This window comes from Apium graveolens, chromosome 7 (genome assembly GCF_009905375.1).
Source record: "Apium graveolens cultivar Ventura chromosome 7, ASM990537v1, whole genome shotgun sequence".
Lineage (NCBI taxonomy): Eukaryota > Viridiplantae > Streptophyta > Magnoliopsida > Apiales > Apiaceae > Apium > Apium graveolens.
Genome location: NC_133653.1, coordinates 248,433,011 through 248,456,190, shown reverse-complemented (window position 1 = coordinate 248,456,190; position 23,180 = coordinate 248,433,011). Strand labels below are relative to the sequence as shown.

The 23,180-nt window shown below is 38.6% G+C and overlaps 2 protein-coding genes and 1 non-coding gene across 3 annotated transcripts; 2 read left to right on the top strand and 1 right to left on the bottom strand.

Moving 5' to 3' along the window:
- Positions 1-2,131: 2,131 nt before the first annotated feature.
- LOC141674615 (uncharacterized) lies at positions 2,132-2,668 on the bottom strand. The gene has a single exon (XM_074481325.1). It carries the CDS (start codon positions 2,666-2,668, stop codon positions 2,132-2,134), a length of 537 nt encoding a protein of 178 aa, XP_074337426.1.
- A 2,899-nt stretch (positions 2,669-5,567) lies between these two features.
- LOC141672226 (11-beta-hydroxysteroid dehydrogenase B) lies at positions 5,568-9,438 on the top strand. The gene is made up of 6 exons (XM_074478774.1): positions 5,568-5,988; positions 6,523-6,715; positions 7,226-7,311; positions 7,420-7,551; positions 8,575-8,739; positions 8,946-9,438. The coding sequence occupies exons 1-6, from the start codon at positions 5,800-5,802 to the stop codon at positions 9,237-9,239; spliced, it is 1,059 nt and encodes a 352-aa protein (XP_074334875.1). The 5' UTR covers positions 5,568-5,799; the 3' UTR covers positions 9,240-9,438.
- An 11,094-nt stretch (positions 9,439-20,532) lies between these two features.
- Positions 20,533-20,639, top strand: LOC141676272 (small nucleolar RNA R71). Its single transcript, XR_012556870.1, has one exon. It is a non-coding gene; the product is annotated as a small nucleolar RNA R71 (small nucleolar RNA).
- Positions 20,640-23,180: the final 2,541 nt, after the last annotated feature.

Genomic DNA, 23,180 nt, shown 5'->3' with positions numbered 1-23,180 from the left:
GGCTGACAGATCGGTGGTACATTCTTCTATTGGAACTTGTGTAGCTTGATGCCATGTACTTTATATTTAGGTATTCCCTTCGGTCTAAAGGCAGGATTCTCTTTTCCGGAAAATTCCGAATCGGAGTCATCCAATCGGTGCCTTGGTAAATTTCCAGACATTCATTTTTCTCGATAAAAGGCGTCTTGGCTTCGGTGAGGTAGATAGAACCAATTAGGCTTTGTATCTCTTCCGAGGCTAGCCTGGAGAGGGCATCCGCCCGACTATTGTTTTCCTCGCCTATTTGACTTAGCTCAAAAGTTTCAAATGACAAAGAAGCATTTTTTACCTTAGTGGCATAAGCCTTTGTCTGAGGATCCCTTTGTTCATACTCTCTTGAGAAGTGCTTGACTACTAACATGAAATCAGTGGATGCCCTTAAGTGCTTTGCCTCGAGGCTTCGGGCCAACTTCATTCCTGCTAGGAGGGCTTCGTACTTGGCTTCATTATTGGTGAGAGGCTGGAAAGTATTAAACCGGCCCCACACTTCTTCCCGGCGACCGAACCATCCATAAAAAGCTTCCATTTACCCAGGGTCTGAATGAGTTATTCTTCTGGTGTAAGATCCTGTGGCCCCAGAAACATGCACTCGACCATAAAATCTGCCAAGGCTTGAACTTTGATCGCCGTATGGGGGACGTGTTCGAGGTCGTATTCCCCCCAATTCGATGGGCCAGGCTATGACTCTGCCCGAAGCTTCTAACCTTGTTATAATTTTCTTCAATGGCTGATTGGTGACAACTTGAACTATTCGACCTTGAAAGTAATGTCGAAATTTTCGGGAGGCCATGACCAACCCGTATGCAAATTTTTCGGCGTTGGGGTACCTTGTTTCTGCATCCTTAAGGACATGAGATACGTAAAAAACAAGATGTTGGTTACCTTCATGATTTTTCACCAGTACCGCACCCAATGTTCTATCGGACACAGCTAAGTAAAGCTGAAGTGTTTCCTTCGGATCATGACTTATTAAGAGTGGTTCCTTGGTGAGATATTCTTTCACTTTTTCGAATGCCTTTTGAGACTCGGGCCCCCACTCAAAATTCTTTGACCTTTTAAGCATGGCGAAAAAAGGAAGCGCCTTCTCGGCTGATTTGAAAATGAATCGCCGAAGGGCGGCCAGTCGGCCGATCATCTTTTGGATATCTCTGATGCATTTAGGGGTCTCTATGTTGACGACTGCTTCAATTTTCTCCGAGTTCGCCTCTATCCCACGAGAACTGACCATGTAGCCCAGAAACTTTCCACTTGACACCCCGAAGGTGCACTTGTTCGGATTGATCCTCATGTTATTTCTTCGGAGAGTTTCGAAGCATTCTCATAAGTCCTCGGCATGATCTTGGAACAGGTACTTTATAATCATATCGTCCACATAAGCCTCCGTATTCCATCTGATATGCTGCTTGAACACTTTATTCACCATTCGCTGGAATGTGGCTCCAGTGTTCTTAAGTTAGAAGGGCATTTTGATATAAGCATAAGTTCCCTTCGGAGTTATGAACGCTTTCTTGGGCACATCCTTATCGTTCATGGCAATTTGATGATAACCAGAAAAAACATCAAGAAAACTAAATACCTGGAATCCAGCCGTGGCATCTATCAGTTGGTCGATGCTGGGTAGGGGGAAATGATCCTTCAGACAAGCCTTATTGAGATTCGTGTAGTCCACACACATCCTCCACTTCCCATTGGATTTCTTAATGAGCACAACGTTAGCAAACCAGTCACGGTATTCAGTTTCTTCTATAACCTTAGCTTCCAACAGCTTCTCCACTTCGGCCTTAATGACCTTCTATCATTCGGCTGTAAAAGTCCTCTTCTTCTGCTTCACCGGTTTGGCCTCAGCTGCACATTACGACAATTTTAGCCGTCTTGAGATCCAAACCAGGCATAACTTCTGGCCCCTAGGAAAACAAATTATGGTACTTCTGAATCACCGTAATAACCTTTTCCCGCAGATCTTTCTCCATATTTCTCCCAATTCTAACCATTTTGCTCGAATAGCCTGCATATATCTCAAGCTCTTCGGTCTCGGCAGCTGGCTCATCGATCGAAATTGAAAGATCCGCCACGAACTTTTCCAACTCGATGTTCAGGGTCTCTCTACTCCCACTAGGCTCTGCTTCGACTCATTTTCTATTTCTAGTTTCATTTGGCTTCTCATAGGCCTGATCTTTCTCCAAGTCCTCCAACTTATAATTCGGGCGGTTTTCAGATCGCCCCTCATATCTCCTTCCCCTTTCTTAGTTGGAAATTTAAACTTGAGATGGGGTATAGACTCTACTGCCTCAAAGGTTGACAGGGACTGTCTTCCTAGAATAGCATTATATAGACTCTTGATTCGAACCACGTAGAACTTTACAGGCTTTTCAACAGTATATGGCAATTTACCCAAAAGGATGGGGGGAGTTATCGTACCTTCAAACTGTATTGGATGCCCTCCGAAGGATTCATTGCATGGATCTAGTTGCTCTCCCACCAAGTTCATCTTACAATAAGTCTTGTGGAACAGTATGTTGGCCGAACTGCCAGTATCCACAAGCACCTTCCAAATTTTATTCTGCCCAATGAGAGGGTTGATGATCAGGGGGTCTTCATACGGGAGAATGACGTCCTCATAGTCCTCCATAATGAAAGTCATAGGCATGTGAGGCTTTTCCTGGATGAACTGAAAGAGGTTGTAGACTTGTCATGCGTATTTTTTCTTCACTGTCTTACTATCTATGTCCAGCACACTGCCCCTAGATATTGTCTTCACCTCGCCTCTTATCCTGTATCTTCGTTCACGCTTCTCAGCCTCTGGCTCCTTCTGATTTTCCTTCGGCCCCAGTCTGTCCCTCAGATTTCAGACGAACTGATTAAGTTCGCCTTCTTTGATCATCCGCTCAATAAGCTTCTTGAGATGGTAGCACTCATCATTATTATGCCCTTAATCTCTATGATAATCGTAGTACTTGTCGGGGTTCTTCTTATGATTTGGGACTTTCATCTTTGCCGGCCGAATGAACCCAGGCTTGTCCTTGATCTCATGGAGAATCTTGGAGATTGGTGCATTCAGAGGGGTGAATACAGCTGAATCTCTATCTCGGTGCCGTTCGGCCCCACGATCAGTTTCTTTTCTTCCTTATTTTCTACTATCCCTTCAGTCATTCCCAGATCTTGAACTTTCGTACTGCTCGCTTCGATCGGTCATCCCTTCGAGAATCTTTGTAACCCCCAATACTTTTCATTTCCCGCCGAATGTTCTCACCCCTCATATATATATCATTTAGGGATTTTGGGAGAAAATCGTAAAGAGAGGAACAAATTTTTTTCCTTTGTAGGGGTCCATCCCTGCCGTAAAGAAGCCCATAGCTTTGACTTTGTCCAAATTTTTGACCATTACAGCTTCTTCCTTGAACCGGGCCAAATAATGCCCTAGTTCTTCATTCGCCCTCTATCTACAATGGACTAGGGCCTCAGTATCCTTCTCCTTTCGTCATAGATGCGAGTAGTACTTTAAGAACTTTCTCTTCAGCTGCTCATACGACCCGATGGACCTGGGTTTGAGGGATTTATACCATATCGAGGCCGATCCCTTCAGATAGGTCTTAAATATTTTGCAGAGCATGATGTCATTATGCCCCATTCCAATCATCAGCAACTCATATTTTTTGTAATGGTCTTTTGGGTCGCCTTTCCCATTAAACTCACTCATCTTTGGGAATTGCCTTTCCTCGCCTAGGGGGTTGATACTTCTCAATTTCTTCTGTTATAACCGGTTCTCGATCAACCCTTATGTCGCCGAACATAGCTTTTTCCAGGCGAGTAAGTCTGATCCGGGAACCATCAGGTTCTTCGTCCGATTCAGATGAAAAGTGTTGCTTCGTTCGCTTCCTTCTGGGGTGCGAATCAGAGTCAGACTCATCTTCTTCGTCATACCCCTTACGGTCTTTCATGTGTTTGGTGGTTTTCTCTGGTTATCAGCCTGCAATGCTTCGCGCAAAGCTTTAGCCTGTAGCTCAATTTCTTCCCTCAGGAGCTGCAGGGCTTTCAGTCGTAGCGCATTGGGCTCTCTTCGCTTCGCCCGGGCCTTTGCTTCTTTATCGGTTTGGTCATCTTTTTCCTTGCCCTTCTCCGCGGCTAACTTTTCTGCACGGATCTTGAGGAGCAAGGCCTCTTCTTTGGGAGTCAACTTGATGACTCCATCGGCGTCCACCAGGGAGGACATCTGTCCCCCATAGTGAGGAGGGAAATCAGGTGGTGGTGAGTGCTCATGAATTGTGTTTGTCATTGTCTTGATACCTCGTTTGTAATTCTCATAGTTCCCACTGACGGCGCCAAATATTATGCCTAGATCTTCTTCGATCAGAATGAACGGTCTTCGGCCTCCCTGGAACTGCCTTCGGCTGCTACCTGAAAGGGAAGAGAATGCGAGAGATTGTCCCCCCGATTCACCTTCGCTGTGAGAATGAGAATCTGGATGTAGAGTGGGTTTAGTTTGAGAGAACGAGTGTCTAATTTTTTATGTCTTACTTTCCTGGGGTTTTAATACCCGATCCTATCATCAATGCTTCGTTTGTTACACCTCAATTATGAAGAGGAGTGAAAGGGGGGCGTTACGATTGTGTAATCCCAACGATTGAAGTAGAAGTGGGCCTCAATCTGACGAGCTGACTGAGCCTTCGGTTCATGGACCCGTTGGGCCTTCTACCCAATAGTATAATTATCTAATGCGCCTTCGTTCGGTGGACCTTATTAGGCCCATAGCCAACATGTAGAACAAAGAAATGTTACATTCACAAAAGAATAAAAAAAATTTCAACAATAATTTTAAGGTAACTACATACAAAATTGATTATATGTATGCTAAATTGATAAATGAATTTTTTTTTAGCAATTTAGTTTGTGATTTATAATATAATATTATCGTATGTTATATAATCATTTGTATCAAATTAATATGATATATACATATGTATGTATGTACCCACGCATATATATATATATATACGTATATATATACGTATATTAAAAACGAGTTGCATTAAAATTAAATTAAAACCAATTCACAACTAACGAATTTTAAAGTATATTTGGTTGGCAGAACTACAAAATTATATTTCAATTTTGGTTTAATTTCATTTAAAATTGAATCAATGTTACAAGGTAGAGAAATTTATTGATAAATTTATTGATGGTAATAAATTTATCCCCACTTTATAGTGTTCCGTTAGATAAATGTCACCATCATTTTATTTTTGTCCGTTTGTTATACATAATATTTTGGTTTTTGCACACTTTTTAACATATATTGATTAAACATTTAAAACAATAATTTTTTAAATTTTTTTTATGAATTAAAAATATTTATTGTCTATTGTTATTTAAAAAAATTATAACTAATATAATTGTTTAGTCAAAATACATTGATATATGTGAAAAATTAGAGGAAAGAGTAATTTGTCTATTTTCAAGAATGTAATACCCAATATATATGATGGATCAAAAATATCAAAGAAAACGGCCTGCATGCAGAAGTTGCCACAGCACACAGCAAGAAGAACACGTGTTGCCACCTCTCTCTCTCTCTCTTCATGAACTCATCACTTTGTCTCTTCTCCTTCTCCTTTGAGCTTATCCCTTTTCACTACCCTCATCTGTAATTTCAGTTAACATCCCCCCTCTCCCTTTCTTATCAATTTTTTTTATATATGTACATTGTTTTGGTGCTAGTAGCAATTAAAATACTAAAATCTATATTTAATTTATTCGAAATTAATGATGGATCTGTTCAACGCTTTTCTTGATTTTGTGGTGCCGCCGGCGAGCTTGGTGATGCTTGCATTTGCATGGCCAACTTTGTGTTTTGTGAATACTTGTGAGTGGATTTATAACACCTACTTTAATTCTTCTGATATGGAAGATAAAGTTGTTATTATCACTGGAGCTTCTTCTGGTATTGGTGAGGTAATTTTATTTAATATTCATACTAGTTTTTTGGTAAATTATTTACTGATTTAATTTTTTAATATTGCTTGTATGTACTGGTATCATTTTTATAATAGGGAAATATTTCTTTCGAGTTTTAGAACAGTAAGGTTGTTAATTACATCTACGAATAATGGTTTTTTTTATGAATTGGGAGAGGAGATAACATAAGTTTCAGACAGTTCTGTCGTTAATCTAGCTTATGTAGTATGTTGAATCAAGAAAAGAAAGATATGTAGTGCTGCCACAGTTATAGGTTATCGATAATTACATAGTAATCAGATGTGTGTGTTTCCAGTTTTAATACCTTTCTTTGTGCAATATATGATCCAATTGATTGAGATCTGTATTTCTTTGCATATAAATTTTGCTGATGTTCATTGTTTCTAGATTGCTTTTTATGCAAATGCTTACAATATACTAATATTTTGCTGAAGTTCACTGACCTGTGATATATGCAAAATTCTTATTTTATAAAAATTTCATCATGTTATTGTGGTTTTTTGACATCAGCAAATTGCATACGAGTATGCAAAGAGGAGAGCGAAACTTGTCTTGGTTGCGAGGAGAGAGTTTAGGCTTCGAGGGATTGCTGAGAATGCAAGACTACTTGGCGCTAATCATGTGCTCATAATAGCTGCCGACGTAGTAAAGGAAGAGGACTGTCGGAGATTTGTTAATGAGACTGTCAGAATTTATGGACGTGGTAAGCCTTAAAAGTTCTGCTCATTCCAAGAAAAGTATAAACATGTGGCGGGTTGTGGTTAGACCTTTTCGTTAGTAGATGACACAATTAATATATAATCGACAAAAAATACCTAAGCATCTGTCACTCAGGGTGAAAAAGCAATAATTAGAAGCAGAAATTTGTTTATATAAATTTATTAAAGCCTTTTCAAGCAGAATTGTCCGAACTCTTGTGCTTTAAATTAAGGTAGCTTTCCTATATGTTTTATATATTGAATATAAGAATGTTATCAATTAACTAAGTCAATTTATTTCAGATATTTCAACAACTAAGACAATTATAAGCACACGGTTCGGAATAGCCATATCTGGCAAAATATTTAAGTTTCCCTTATTGTCATGTAATGCTTGCATTGGTGCTCGTGTGCATCCTTTTCATTTAACAACAATACTGCTAAGCATTATCGGTGATGAGGAATGTCTTTATTCATCATTCAGTTTATTTACTTCATCCATTTCGATTCAACAGTGGATCACCTAGTAAATGCAGCAAGTTTGGGGCATACTTTCTACTTTGAGGAAGCTACAGACACATCTGTATTTCCAATCTTGATGGTAATCATCATACAGTAATTTGTGAAATGATTTAATAATATTAGAGGTTGACATAGTACTTCCATGTGTTGAAAAGTTACTACAAGGTTTCTACATTCATTCTTTCAGGACATAAACTTTTGGGGAAATGTTTACCCAACATATGTTGCCCTGCCTCACCTGAGACAAAGTAATGGAAGAATTGTGGTTAATGCATCGGTTGAAAATTGGTTACCCTTGCCAAGAATGAGCTTATATTCTGTAAGTTAACCTCTGGAATCATCTACTAATTTCTGTATTTAAGCGTGCAAGAATGTATTATATCAACTATCAAGTAGAAAAGCTTTTTAGAGATACGTGCTTGAAAGTACTCCCTCCATCCCAAATTAGTTGTGCCATTTGATTTTACACGAATTTTGAGTTGCTTTGACTGTATATCTTTTTGATTATTTTTTAGATTTTCTTTTTGTGAATAAAAATTTAAATCCTAAACGTTGATTCATAAAAAGAAATTTTGAACAAAAATTAACGGTGATATGCGGTCAAGGCACCTTAAATTACGTGCAAAAGTCAAATTGGACAAGTAGTTTGGGATGGAGGGATTTTTTTCATTAAATTCCATGTATTTAAATGTTTATATGTGGAGGGCCATAGTTTGTTTGTTCTGTTATATCCCTTCTAGGTCCAGTTGACGGGTTTCTCAGCGTTTCCACATTGGGTTGGGATGTAAGATGGGCCTTAACTCTAAATCCTGTAGAGCAGAAAGTGCATTATAAGATCCAAGAATCTCAGGACACCTCAGACATAAATCTTAGTACGAAACAAGGGTAGAGATAAAATAAATAGGCATTTCATACTTGCACGGGAAAACTAGCATTAGTACTCTTGGCAATGTAAACTAAGCATTTATAGTATACTGACCAACTCTCAAGCTCATACGCGGAGTTTCTTGACATCAGATTAGTACAAATAGTAAGTCTGTTAAGGAACAATATGCCATCATGCAAAGCAATGCTTTTGCAAAAGACCTTAGGGCTAGGAGTTAATTTCACTGCAAACAAGTGAAGTTTACCAACCACTGGTCTTTTTTCTCATATTTATGTTGTTTAGTGTATTTGTCGATTACAGTGCATCCTTTTCATGTTATATTAATGTTTAGTGAACAAAATATAAACCTGCTTTTACTCGTCAGTTTGAAAATGACAGGATATATAGATGTAATTGATTGATCAATGAGCAATTCATTGACTTTGCTTCTGTTTGGAAATTGAATCATATGACTAGGCGGCAAAGGCAGCTTTGATCAACTTCTATGAGACACTACGATTAGAAGTGAAGGATGAAGTTGCCATAACAATTGCTACCCATGGTTGGATAGGTACTGAAATGACTGGTGGAAAGTTTTTGCTTGAGGAAGGGGCAGAGATGCAGTGGAAGGAAGAAAGAGAAGTAAGTTCTATATGCACATTATTGAAGTTATATTTTGAATTTACTAAATTTTTTTTCTCGGCCCTCGAAGTTCTTTGTCAGACTTGGCTTTTATGTAATAAAGAAATCACCTCTAACTTTGGAGATACTACAAACTACAGCTTTGCTAGCAGTCATATCAATAAGACAATAACTTCCATTTTTCTTTGAATTAAATTTTGTTTAAGGTAAATGCTTCTGGTGGTGCGGTTGAGGAATTTGCGAGGCTGATTGTTTCGGGGGCCTGCCGCGGGGACTCATACGTGAAATACCCAAGTTGGTATGATATATTCCTTCTCTACAGGGTATTTGCACCCAATGTTCTCAAGTGGACGTTTAGCTTTCTTTTTACAACTCGAGGTGTCCGAAGAACTTCCTTGGTGGGAACAGGAAGGCCTCTTCTTGAAGGTCCTCCCCAAAAGAATCTTCTTATGGCTCCTGCTACCTCTCCCAGCAGGCAGCGGCAAATGAAAATGGAATGAAGATAAATGTATCTTCTAGCTATGTTGTTTGTGTTATTGTGGGAATGAGACATTTGAATAAGCACCGAATCTGCCAGACTTTACTTTTAATCTATGACATTAGTTGTAATATTTTCAGTAATGTTAATGTAGAATATTTAAAGTCTGTATTATTGACCGAGTGACAGCATAGAATTAAGGAAATTGTCAACATAGGTTGGTCAAGAGCAAGCAATCCTTTTATGATGCAGATGTTATAATCCTACTTGTTATGCAGAGGACTCGGAACTAAAGCATTACTACGTCGCACTAAAGCGTTAGCTTAATTGGTGCCGACTTGATGCAAATCACAGACCTTTTATGTGATTTAGTTTCAGATTGAGCAGTAGCACCAAATGATATAGAATCAGTTAATGCAGATCATAGACCTTCTATGTGAAATTGCATCAGATTGTATTGAGTAAACAGCTCATCTAAAACCTTAAGGTTTTAGAGAAAGACCCAATAGGATCATATATTTAACACTCCCCCTCACTCGAAAGCCCATTTATGGGTCGAAGAGTGGAACACCGGCACCCATCTTTGGGGTATCAATTGTCTTTAGTGTCCACATTAAATTGTGAGAATGTTGGGGGTGGTTGGGAATCGAACCTTAGTCCTCCCACCAGCCTAAGCTCTGATACCATGTGGAACCACCACGTTAATGGTGGATCTAGCTCAAGGAAGAAGATAAAGCTTCGTCTCTATTTTATATATTCAAAATTAGAATTTCAGTAAAAGTCAAAAAACATACAAGCTGTCCATTCTCTTATATCAAAACAAAAAAAGCAACTAACTCCTAACAAACTAGCTAGCTGACATCCAGCTGTCAATGAAGTAAGCATGACATAAGGACATGAATCAGCCAATAAATGTGTGTTTTTAGGATATCCCTATGGTCAAAAAGGTTACAAATTATATGATTTAAATGATCATAAAATTTTCCTGAGTAGAGATGTTTTGTTCAAGGAAGACATCTTTCCTTTTCATTCTGAATGTTTTGATACTGATCAATCTGTTTCTTTTCCTCTGGTTAATCCTTCTATTTCTCCCGAGACTGTTTTTTCTGAACAAAATTCTCCTTCTATACCTTCATTTCCTGTTCTTTCATCTTCTGAATCTGATTTTTCTCAATCTTCTCAATCTGTTCCTTCTACAAATCATTTGTTGGATACAGATACTATATCTTCTTTTCTTCCTTCTCAAAATGTGAGAAAATCAAACAGAGTTCCAGTCATGCCCAAAAAATATGATGACTTTGTTGTTTCTGCTTCTTTACCTAAACCTAATTCTACTACTGGTTCAGCATTCAATGTTTATACTGAATCTTCTTTGTCACATTTGGATACTTCTGAGCTGGTTTCCTTAGCAAATGTTTTTGCTGCAAATGAACCTTCTTGTTATCAACAAGCAAAGCAAGATCCTCAGTGGGTAGATGCAATGCATCAAGAAATTAAAGCTCTTGAAGATAATGATACTTGGGATCTTGTTCCTTTGCCTCCTGGAAAAACAGCCATAGGTTGTAAATGGGTTTATAAAGCCAAGTTTAATTCTGATGGTACTTTACAAAGATGTAAAGCAAGATTAGTTGCTAGAGGAGATAAACAGATTAAAAATAAGGACTTTAAGCATACTTTTAGTCCTGTGGCAAAATTCACTACAGTTCGAGTTCTGATTGCTTTAGCAGCTGCTATGGACTGGGATTTACACCAGTTGGATATTAACAATGCTTTTTTGCATGGATATGTGGAGGAAGAAATCTATATGCAGCCTCCACCTGGTTATGCATTGCCTCATTCTGGTTTGGTTTGTAAGTTAAAAAGATCCTTGTATGGTTTAAGACAGGCTGCTAGGCAATGGAATGTGGAACTCTGCAAGCATTTACTGTTGATTGGTTTTCAGCAGTCTTCTCAAGATTATTCAATGTTTACTAGGGTTGGTGCTGATGGTCAATTTACCGTGGTTGTTGCTTATGTAGATGACTTGCTTCTCACTGGTTCTTCTTTATCTGATATTCAAGCTGTTAAGAAGTCTCTTCATGCAGCTTTTACAATCAAGGATCTAGGATCTTTGAAGTATTTTCTTGGTATTGAAGTTCAAAGGACTCCTGCTGGTATTTTACTAAATCAGAGAAAGTATATTCTTGATTTGTTAAAGGATTCTCATATGGAAGATTGTCACAGTGTTTCTACTCCTTTTCCTGCTAATCTGCATTTGTCTGATAAGGATGGGGATTTATTGGATGATCCTGAAAGATATAGGAGGATTGTTGACAAGCTCTTATATCTGAATATGACCAGGCCTGATATTTCTTATGCAGTACAGCAGTTGAGTCAATTTCTTAATGCTCCTTGTACTTCTCATTTGACTGCTGCTACACATATTCTGAAATATTTAAAAGGAACTATCAGTTTGGGATTGTTTTATCCTTCAGACAATCCTTTCTTTTTGAAAGCTTTTTGTGATGCTGATTGGGGCAGTTGTCCTTTTTCTGCAAAATCTCTTTCTGGTTATGCTGTTTTTCTTGGTTCGGCTTTAATCTCCTGGAAAACCAAGAAATAAAAGATTACCTCTAAAAGCACTTGTGAAGCTGAGTATAGAGCTATGAGTTACACTACTAGTGAGCTCATTTGGCTTCAAGGTTTGCTACAAGATTTAAAAGTTTCTCTTCCCCTTCCTATTGATTTGTTTTGTGATAATCTTTCTGCCATGTATATTGCTGAGAATAAGGTTTTTCAAGAACGTACTAAGCATCTCAAAGTTGATTTCCATTTCATCCGGGATTATGTTGATTCCAACTTCCTTAATATTCTTCATATCCGCACTTTTGTTCAGTTGGCTGACATTCTCACAAAATCTTTGCCACCTACTCAACATCGTTTCTTTGCTGACAAGCTTGGTCTTCTCTCTGTTTCACCTCAAGCTTGAGGGGGGGATATTGGCTGATTCATGTCCTTATGTCATGCTTACTTCATTGACAGCTGGATGCCAGCTAGCTAGTTTGTTAGGAGTTAGTTGCTTCTTTTGTTTTGATATAAGAGAGTGGACAGCTTGTATGTTTTTTGACTTTTACTGAAATTCTAGTTTTGAATATATAAAATAGAGATGAAGCTTTATCTTCTTCCTTGAGCTAGATCCACCATTAACGTGGTGGTTCCACAGATTGATCTGTAGAAAGATCACAAAGTGATATATAGTATCTGCTCTTGGGTACTAATTTACTATGCTTTTAATAAACATCAATCCAAATGTGAATTGATATATAACATCCGCTCTTTGGTACTAATTTAAAATAACATCTGCTCTTGGGTACTAATTTACTACGCTTTTAATAAACATCAATCCAAATGTGAAAAGAGAAAAGAGGGTTGACCTTTTTTGTTGCAAGTAACGCTAGGTAATACGGTATTTAAGCCTTATTAATAGAAATAAAAAATATTCACACTGTTTGATATGAATAGAAAATACATCCTAAAAATATATTAAATGTCGCATTAATTATACTTGGGTTTCTTGTCAGAAGTCCAGTACAAACCTGTCTGGTCCGAGCTCGTAGCAGACTCAAGACGGTCCTTGTAGACAAGGCCCGCCAGCTGAGGTCATCAAGGTCCACGAACACAAACTGTTCACGGACTAGACCCAATACGGCTGGAAGAGCAGATACATGTGTACTAAACGGACTCAAAATCCTACACAGAAGGTTCTGGAGTTCCTTATTTTATAGGACTCCTAATCACAATCCAAGTCTCCCAACACAAGTCTAACCATAGACTCACCTATATATAAAGGGTTCTACCCCTCAACCTAAAACTACGTTTTTGGCTTGATTCTCTACCACACAGGGATATGTAGGCATCTTGCGAGGACCGATAGTCCCGAACGCAAGAGCAACCATTAAATCTCGAAACTCACAAACCCTAGCATTAAATACTAATGCACTTTAGTTCTTATTCCACAATATTTGGCGCCATATGTGGGAAGACTAAAACAAGCATGGTGAACCCACGGAGCAGAAACAACATTGGGACAAACACTCCTGTTCCATCGCGAACAATCACATCAGTGGTGAAAGTACCACCACACTCAACTTATGCCTCCACTCAAGGAGGAATCCTGGTAGGGCTCAGCCACAAGGGACGAATCCCCTGGCTCCTCAAGGGACGAATTCCCAATTTCAGCTACTACATGTGAACTCTCAACCCGTTGGGTATGAGTACTCGACGATCGTGACCACTAACCCCACTTACGGGATGCCTCTATACCCCAAAGATGGAGGAAGTGGACACTCTAATAGGAGTGAAGTACAAGGGCGGACGCCCCAATACATACGTGGCTTGGCTCCAATTCCAGAAGATCAAGAATTTCCGGACCTTATACCGATAGAGACTCTGAATCATCTGATGATGATGTTGCTCCGAGAAGGAGGCATGCTGGCAAAGAGCTGATGTCTATTACTGACCAGCGCCCAGGAGCACTCAAGGGATAAATTTCCAAGATATTCAGGAGAGGATCAGGGCTCATGAAGCTGAGATCCAAAGGACAGCGCGACCTGGAGACGCATCTGACTCCAAGACCCCTACTTGCTCCAAGGCGGAGAGATCCTCCTCCAATCATACACCTGGATGGTTCAATACCAAGAAAGGCTGTTGCCCCAAGGGCTGATCCAAGTGATTTTATGCCCCTAGGAGATCTTGATGATCCAAACCCACCATTTACTAACGAGATAATGAATGCCCGCATCTCAAGGAGGTTCAAGATGCCCACCATCAAAGCATACGATGGTACTGGCGACCCTGCTAATCATGTTAGGACGTTCTCTAACGCCCTGTTACTACAACCCGTGAACGACGCTATTAAGTGTCAGGCCTTTCCTCAAACCCTATCGGGTATGGGTCAAAGGTGGTACAGCCGTCTGCCCCCAAACTCTATTGGATCCTTTAAGGACTTGAGCCAAGCTGTTATCAAGCAGTTAATAAGTGGCAGAGTACACGCGAAGAGTTCAGCCTTTCTCATGGGCATAGTCCAAGGAGCAAAGGAGTCCCGGAGAGAGTATCTGAATCGATTTACGAAGGAGGATTTGAAGGTCCCTGATCTTGATGATAAGGTAGCTATGATAGCCCTATAGCAAGGGACTAGAAACGAGTTCCTTAAGATGTCCCTGGCTAAGCGTCCTCCCGAAAGCATGCTGCAGCTCCAGGATAGAGTCGAAAAGTATATCCAGGTGGATGAGAGTATGAAGAAGATGGCTGTGAATAATGAACCTACTGGAAACAAGAAGCAAAAGACGGATCATGAGTACGATGCCAAGGACAAGTATTCACGAATTGGCAAAAACTCTGACTCCTCCTCTTCTAAGAAGAATCAGCAACCAAGGTTCACTGAATATGCGAGGTTGAACGCTCCAAGGAGCCAGGACAAAGAGTTCAAATGGCCGAAGCCACTAAGGGGAGACCCTGAGAAAAGAGACAAGAGTCAATACTGCAGGTTTCATAAAGATGATGGTCATGATACTGATGATTGTAGGAAACTCAATGATGAGATTGAGTATTTGATCCGAAGGGGAAAACTCGGACGTTTCACCAAGGGTGAAGAGGCTGAAGGCCAAAAAAGAGACAATGATCGAATGGGCAACGACAGAGATCGCAACCCACAGCCCCAAGGGCCAGTAATCAATATAATCTCAGGAAGTCCTACCGCAGCTGGTACTATAAGGAACTCCCGAAAAGCTTATACGAGAGAAGTAATGAGCATAGTTGGAGAGCCATCTAAGCGTTCCAAGTTAGAGAACGCTTGAATTTGGTGACTCAGACCTTGAAGGTTTGAAATTTTCTCAGGATGATCCTCTGGTTATCACTCCGATAATTGGAAATTATCCTGTTATGAGGGTCCCAGTGGACAATGGAGCTTCCGTGGACATTCTGTTCCATGACACATTCATAAAGATGAGCTAAAATGATTCTCAACTAACTCCATCTGACGCACCTATATACGGGTTTAACCATGTGAAATGCAAAGTCGAAGGAGCAGTACAACTTCCCGTAACTATTGGGGAAGAGCCCAGGGAGGCCACGCAGATGTAAAACTTTCAGGTTGTCAAGGTAGCCTCTACTTACAATGCTATCATGGGTAGAACAAGGATCCATGATTTTAAGGCCATGCCCTCAAACTACCACATGGTACTGAAGTTCCCAACTAGGAATGGTGTTGGAGAAGCGAAAAGAGATCTGAAAATGGCCCGCACTTGCTATGTTGCAGCACTTAGGCCCGATGGAACCGTGGCAGGTCCTCCCCATAGAAGACATGGATGTACGAGATAATGACGACTGCGAGGGAATCCAGCCGAGGACTTGGTGTTAGGGAGAAAACACGTGCTAAAATTACACGCAAGTATACGCGTTCGCAAGTAGTATAAGATATAAATCAGATTTGTACGCATAGAGACTCTTTTTAGTTAATTTAAGATTATGCACCTATGCAACAATGGTATGGCTATTGCTCAATGCTAAGACAATAACAAGTTGAGATGTTTATAACTAAAATTAAACTAACATGCAATTAACTAAGAATAAAAGTGATTGAGTTAACTATATGAGACAAATATGGTATTCTAACTTCATTAAATACTTCATTCAAAGTCATTGTTCTTAACCTTAGCATGCAATGGTGATGACAACTAATCAGATAACACGAAACTAGTAAATGCCAACTTTCGTTGTACGAATACCCTACTGCCAGACATCCAAAAAAGAGATAGAAGCTGAATAGACATCAATTATGTTGAGACCCTATATATCTATAGAATTTGACAACATAAAGGTTTAATGAACAAGTTATCTCTCGTGATTACATAGGGAAAGTAAGATGGTTAAAATTACCTATGAATCATGCATAATAAATACATGAACCTATGCTAGCATGGCAAGTTCTAAACTTCTATATTCACTTCTGCTTCAATAGAGATTAACACGCTATCTTATATGTTAGCTACGCACATAAGACGAATAAGCACAACCAACACTAGGATATCAATCAATCACCACACACCAAGATAATGAAGCAAATTAACTATAGAAATCCATAAGTAAATCTGTTGGAACCCCACGATAACGATTAGTTCATAACCGAACTCATCGTCACCATGGGTTCCAATAAAAGCATGATAATAAACAATATAAGAGTATTAGGGTTCAAAGACAAATAGAAAACAAGCATTCAAGTATAACTATACTAAATAAAATAAAAGTCTTCTTCTCCGTAGTCGTCTTGTGCTCTCTAGGTCTTCTTATTGCTCTCCCCTCGCTCCTTGTCGTTAAAAACGTCTTTTTATTGGTATATATAAGCCCCTAGTGGACCTGGACCCTCAAAATCATCAATTTCTACTAAAATCAGGATTCTAGGGCAAAAAGGGCGGGGTGGCCACGCTAAAATCAGCACGGGCGTGCTGGTTTTTTGGCAGAAAGTCGGCGCGGGCGCTGGTTTTGGGGGCGGCCATGCAGGGTTTCTAGATTTTTCCGCTGATTCTTCTTTTGGCCGTATCTTGAGTTCTGCTCGTCAGAATTAGGCGATTCAACAGCCCACACGAAGCTATTGAGATTATCTTTAACTTGATAATGGAATAGGCTTCCAATTCTTAGCTCTTTTCAGAATATTTCCTTGAAAAGCTCCTTTCTTCATTTAACTGATGCCTGAAATGCAATAACACAAAAACATATCAAAAATACCAACAACTTGAGTCCAAAACACCAACTTAAGCTTGTAATGAAGAGTTCCAAATAGATATAAAATCCAAATATCACACCCCCAAACTTGAAACGATGCTTGTCCTCAAGCATAAATAGACTCAAAAACTATAAAACAAACCTAATGCATGAATGCAACTACGTGAATGCAAATAAATGATAACGCAATCGATCCCCTCAGAATAACTATAACCAAATGAATAAGCCAATGCCTCTAAGAATGTAATGGCTTAAAACAGAGCTCGAATAAATCCCACAAATCAACTCACAACCAGAAATGTGCGTGTGTGGGATGTTTAATAGATATACTCTCAATACTAGATCAATAACAATAGCTTATCTTTCATCAAAACAATCACGAGTTTATAAACAGAATAGATGTTAAACACATAATGACTCACAACACCTCCTTCCTACTAGAGTAATAAAAAGATTCATGCTATTATTGAACTCATAACAAAGATGCTTATTTGATCGTGCAATGAATGAGGTTCCAAAAGACTTATACAATAATACCCATGTAGCGAGCGTTATGTTAGCGGATCTTAGACTACCAAAGCCTTAGGTCACTAGGCACAAAGTCCCCTAGAACTTAATAACTCGAGTATTAAAGAGCTCACTCTTGATCAATTATGCATAAACACATTCTTTTTTTCTCTTTTTTTCCAATTTTTTTATTTTTTCAATAATTTCTGAATGAGTGCATTTCACTCCATCTCATTCAACCCTGGACTACTCATAAAAATATGAGCCGACTACTAGCCATTTGACGCCTAGCCTTATTCACAACTATCAATGAAATCCAAGTTTTTCTCCAGTTTTAAAAATCAGTGTTTCTACGTCATTACGAGAATACCAAAAATTCTAGATACAAACAAATGATTAAATCTCAACAAATAAACAAGTATGATCATGATCTAGATCAAAAGCAGTCCTATAAGACTTGTGAAAAAAAAACTATCATGCAAATCAATTCATTAAGACTTAAACATCCCTCTATTCGTCATCACTACACTCACATCAACATCAACCAATCAATCAGAAATAGCTCAACCTAAGGGATCATGTTATATGCATGCACATGCAACTATATGAACTCACATAAAAACACAAATAAAAATGTCCTATATGAAAAATCATGCCAAAAATATGAATGAAATTCAACTAAACATGCAACATGAATCTATATGAATCTATATGGACACACACAAACTAATTCTTACATTATCACCCCAAACTTAAAATTTTCAATGTCCTTATTGAAGGTAATAATAAGGATTTCAGGAACCTAGTTATCAGGAGGATCACCCTCCTCGGGTGGAGGATCAGGTGGCCAATCAACCTCGATACCAATGTCTTGGAAAACAGAATCGAGAGCGTGTGTCAAATCTTCAGCAAAACGTCGGTGGATGTCATGCATGGCCTCAATATGCCGAATCAACCTTCTATACTGCGCATCACCAAGACCAAACCTATCAACTGTCTGTGGTGCACGAGAGGGACCCTCTGTAAGCACGGGAGGAACCGGCTGATCACCCTTTAGATTATCATAGATATATTCCAACCCCTTGTCAGGGGGTGCACCTAAGAATGTATAGCTCAAGTGATCTGGAAGTGGGTTGAGCTCAAGTGTGGGAGCTTCTTCAGTAGACGGCTCAAAATGCTCTTAAAATTTTTTTAACTCTGCTAACCCAAGAGAATCTAATGGCATATCCAACTTCCTCTTCCACGGAGGTGCATTCAAAACCTGCAGTTGCTCTGCTCCTTCTTCATCTTCAATAACTGATTCCCCTATTAAGACTCTCTCTAAAGTATCTGACTTAGGCAATTGCTCAAGCTCCAAATTCACGACAGAGTCGACCTACTATACTTTAAAGCACTGCTCTTTATCCGTGGGTAACTTTATTGCCTTGAACACACTAAAAGTGACCTTCTGATCTTGAACCTTCATCGTAAGCTCTCCTTTTGAACATCAATCATAGTTCGGCCTGTAGCTAAGAATGGTCTCCCCAAGATAATGGGAATCTTCTTATCTTCCTCAAAATACAGAATTTTAAAATTAACAGGGAAAATGAGTTTGTTCACCTTGACCAAAACAACCTCCACTATACCTCGTGGATAAGTGACGGTCCGATCGGCCAGCTGTAAAGACATGTTTACCGGTTTTGGATCATGCAAACCAAGTTTCTTGAACACGGATAAGGGTATCAGGTTGATGCTAGCTCCCAAGTCACACAAACACTTGTCAAAGGACATATTTCCAATGGTACAAGGTATCGTGAAGCTTCCTGGATCTTTAAGTTTAGGAGGTAGTTTCTGTTGCAGCACAGCACTGCACTCTTCCGTTAGAGCAACGGTTTCTAACTCCTCAAGTTTTAGCTTTCGAGATAGAATACCCTTCATGCACTTAGCATAGCTCGACATCTGTTATAGAGCTTCCACAAAAGGTATGTTGATATGCAACTTCTTGAAAACCTCTAAAAACTTGGAAAATTGATTGTCGAACTTATGCTTTTGAAGCCTTTTAGGAAATGGGGGAGGCGGATAACCTTGTTTCTCCCATGTATTCTGCTAAGGAGTAGTGTTTTCATCAGCATTCTTATTCGGTTCCACCTCGGCATCCTTCTACACAACATTTTCAGCTACAATCTCATTTTATGGAATTGGCAAGGGTGCAGACGCACCTGCATTCTAGAAAGAATTTTCAGACTCTTCGTCTTGATAATTCTGAGGGTTTGCGACCTTTCCAAACCTCAAGGTGATGGCGTTCACCAGTTCTTTTGCTTCCCTCTTTCCTGGAACTTCCGTTCACTAGGGAGTGTACCAGGTTGTCGATTTAACAAAGCATTGGCAATCTGCCCAATTTGATTCTCCAGAGTCTTGATAGAAACCACTTGGCTCTTGCACATGAGCCTCAACTCCTCCAATTCAGATTTTTCATTAACAGATGGACTGGACCTCCATGAGATTGTTGTTACAACCCCTATGGCTGAAACTGCTGTCTTGGTGCAAACTGTTGCTGGAAACCAGGAGGATTGAATTGCTTGTTTCCAAACTGCTGGTACGGCTGTTGCAATGCATTCTGATTGTTGCTCCAGCTGAAGTTCGGATGATTATGGTTGTTAGGATGGTACATGGCAGGAACTGGCTGCTGCAGCCTCTGAAAGTTGCCCATAAACTGAGCTGATTCACTAGATATTGCGCATTGCTCCATTTCATGCGCACTTGCACAAAGCTCACAAACACTTGTGATCTGATTAACACCATAGTTAGCCAGAGAATCGATTTTCATAGCTAACGCCTTTAGTTGAGCAGTGATAGCCGTAGCTGTATCCACTTCAAGAACTCCTGCTACCTTGCCCTGTGGCAATCTCTGGGTTGGATACTGATATTCATTAGCAGCCATCAATTCAATTAGTCCATAAGCTTCCTTATAGCTTTTTGCCCATTATGCTCCACCTGATGCTGCATCAAGCATGGGTCTAGACTGTTCTCCTAAACCATTGTAAAAATAATTGATGATAATCCAATCAGGCATGCCATGGTGTGGATACTTCCTAGGCATCTCCTTGTAGCGCTCCCAAGCTTCACATAGAGGTTCTCCCGATTGCCGCGCAAATTGAGTAAGAGCATTCCTGAGTGCAGCTGTCTTTGCCATAGGGAGGAATTTAGTAAGAAACTTCTTAGCAAGATCTTCCCAAGTAGTGATAGAACCTGTTGGTAGAGAGTGTAACCAACTCTTAGCCTTGTCCCTCAAAGAGAATGGAAGCAGTCTCAGTTTCACAGCATCTTCAGAAACATTATTGAACTTGAAGGTGTCACATATATCAATGAAATCCCTAATGCGCATATTGGGATCTTCCGTTGGAGAACCCTTAAACTGGACTGAATTCTGTACCATCTGAATCGTGCTAGCCTTGATTTCAAAAGTATTAGCCTTGATGGCTGGTCTGACAATGCTAGACTGAATGTCATTGATCTTCGGTTTAGAATAATTTATCAAAGCTTTCGGATTTGCAACTGGTTCTCCCATTGCAATGATAACTAGAGTACATGAAACACACGACTAAAGTAAACCTTGTAAGTAAGAGAGTCTGAGTCAGTGAACTTTAACGACCACTGATGTTAAGCACATAAACTAAAAATGTGTAGTTTTGGATAATTATACTAAAATCGCTATCGATTTGGATCTGTTTTATCAAATAAACATTATATTTTATATCCGATATGATTCAATGGGGTACCAATTTTCCGTAAATATAAATAGCCTTTACCGTGTTTTATTTTGTACGAAAAATCATCTACAGTAAGTTAAATATATAATTTTTAAAGAAAATCTATATATTCATAATAGTTCTTCGTAATCAAACAAAAATTTCAAGGCATTAGCGATATCCAATTTTGGAGTTCAAGTAACCAAATCGAAGGTATTGAAGAGTACAATCAAGTTTTGTAATCCATAATACTGCAGAATCATCCGGTAATTTTCTATATTTTTATTAATTTTCGAATTATTTTGGATTAAATTATGAATTTTTGATTTTGATGTTGTTTGTGTGATTTGATGCTTGCATGTTGTAGATAATTTGATTCTGATCATTTTGGTATGCCATAATAGTCATTTGGAGTTCAATAACATGTTCCAATCTGTGTTTTAATTTCGAATTATGAAATTAGGGTTTATAATCCGTATGAATGTTTTCATTTGAAATTAGGGCCTTTTGATCTAGGGGTTATTATATCGATTGGTTGGTATGGATGTGTAGAGCTTGAAAAGAGGTATCGATTGGTGGTGGTCTCGTCTACAGACGATATCAGAATCGAGCTTGCTGGAGAAAAGAAGAACTCGCCGTCCGACGAGTTTTCTTCGAGTTATTTCGGCCAACTCAGGGGTTATTGAGTTGTTTTGATTACATGGATAGATTCCTTGTGTTATGTAGATTAATTCTGGAGGAGATGGTGGTGTGACGGTACCGGAGTTGCAAACTCCGGCAAGCCCGTCGTTTTCCAGCGATGAAGACTGCAAAATTGCAGTTTGGTCCCTATTCCTTTAAAAACGATAAAGTTTAGTCTTTGTAGTTTGTGAAGTTTGCAAATTTAGGATTCCTATTTTAAAATTATTTAAAAATCATATTTTCTATTTACTTAAATTTTAGAAATTCGATTTTAATTATTAAAAATTCCAAAAATCATTATTTTAATTCCAAAAATTATTTTTAATTCAAAATAAATCTGAATTAATTAATTTTAGTTAATAATTAATTAGTTAATTGGTCAATTAATTTAAATATTAATTGATTTATTTAATTATTAATTAATTTTAATTGATTATTTAATTGGATTTTTTTTTGATTTAAAAATTCCAAAAAATAGTTTCGAGTTTTAAAATATTATTTAAATTGTTTTCAAGGCTCGATAATTATTATAAAATGATTTTAAAGTCAAATTAGGAAATACAAACCCTATTAATTGTTTATAAATGATTCAACGACCCGTTTGAATTCCGAAAAATGTTTAAAGATTCGTAATAAATATTTGAAAAATCATTTTAACCCCGAATCTTCTTTGAAAAAGTATTTTTATCGAATATCTTACGTGCTATGTGCTATAGGTGATCCGATTGATTTATGATATGCATATATGTGTATTATTTAACATTTTTAATCGTAACTTTCAATTCCTAAATAGGATTTGGGTGAAACGAAAGGTGGATAGAAGCTTATAATGAATAGCATAAAGTGAGAAAGAGTATTGATAGATACTTGTGATGTTTAGCAGAGAAAGCGAAGCATAGAAAGGGGAAGCAGATAATCAGTGATTAGGAGTCGGTGAACGAGAGCGAGTGAAGCATAAGCAGAGTGAGAATAGGCAAGTGATTCATAAACTATCTTGATATATGTTTGGAATAGTTCTATTTTATATTGCAAGTGTTTGAAGCATTTAACCTTAAACCTCGATTCTAGTTATTGATCTTTGAACCGTAAGACTTATTCTTTGTAACCATTTATTGTTGAATACCCCGATACGAACCACAGAGATACGATACTACTCCACAAATACATACAAACTAAATACCGATCACTGAACTAGAATTGTTTAACATACAAACTTTCATACCTTATACATCAGAAGACTAATCCTTATAACTACGAGACCTTGATTCTTCTGATATCTAATTCTTTTA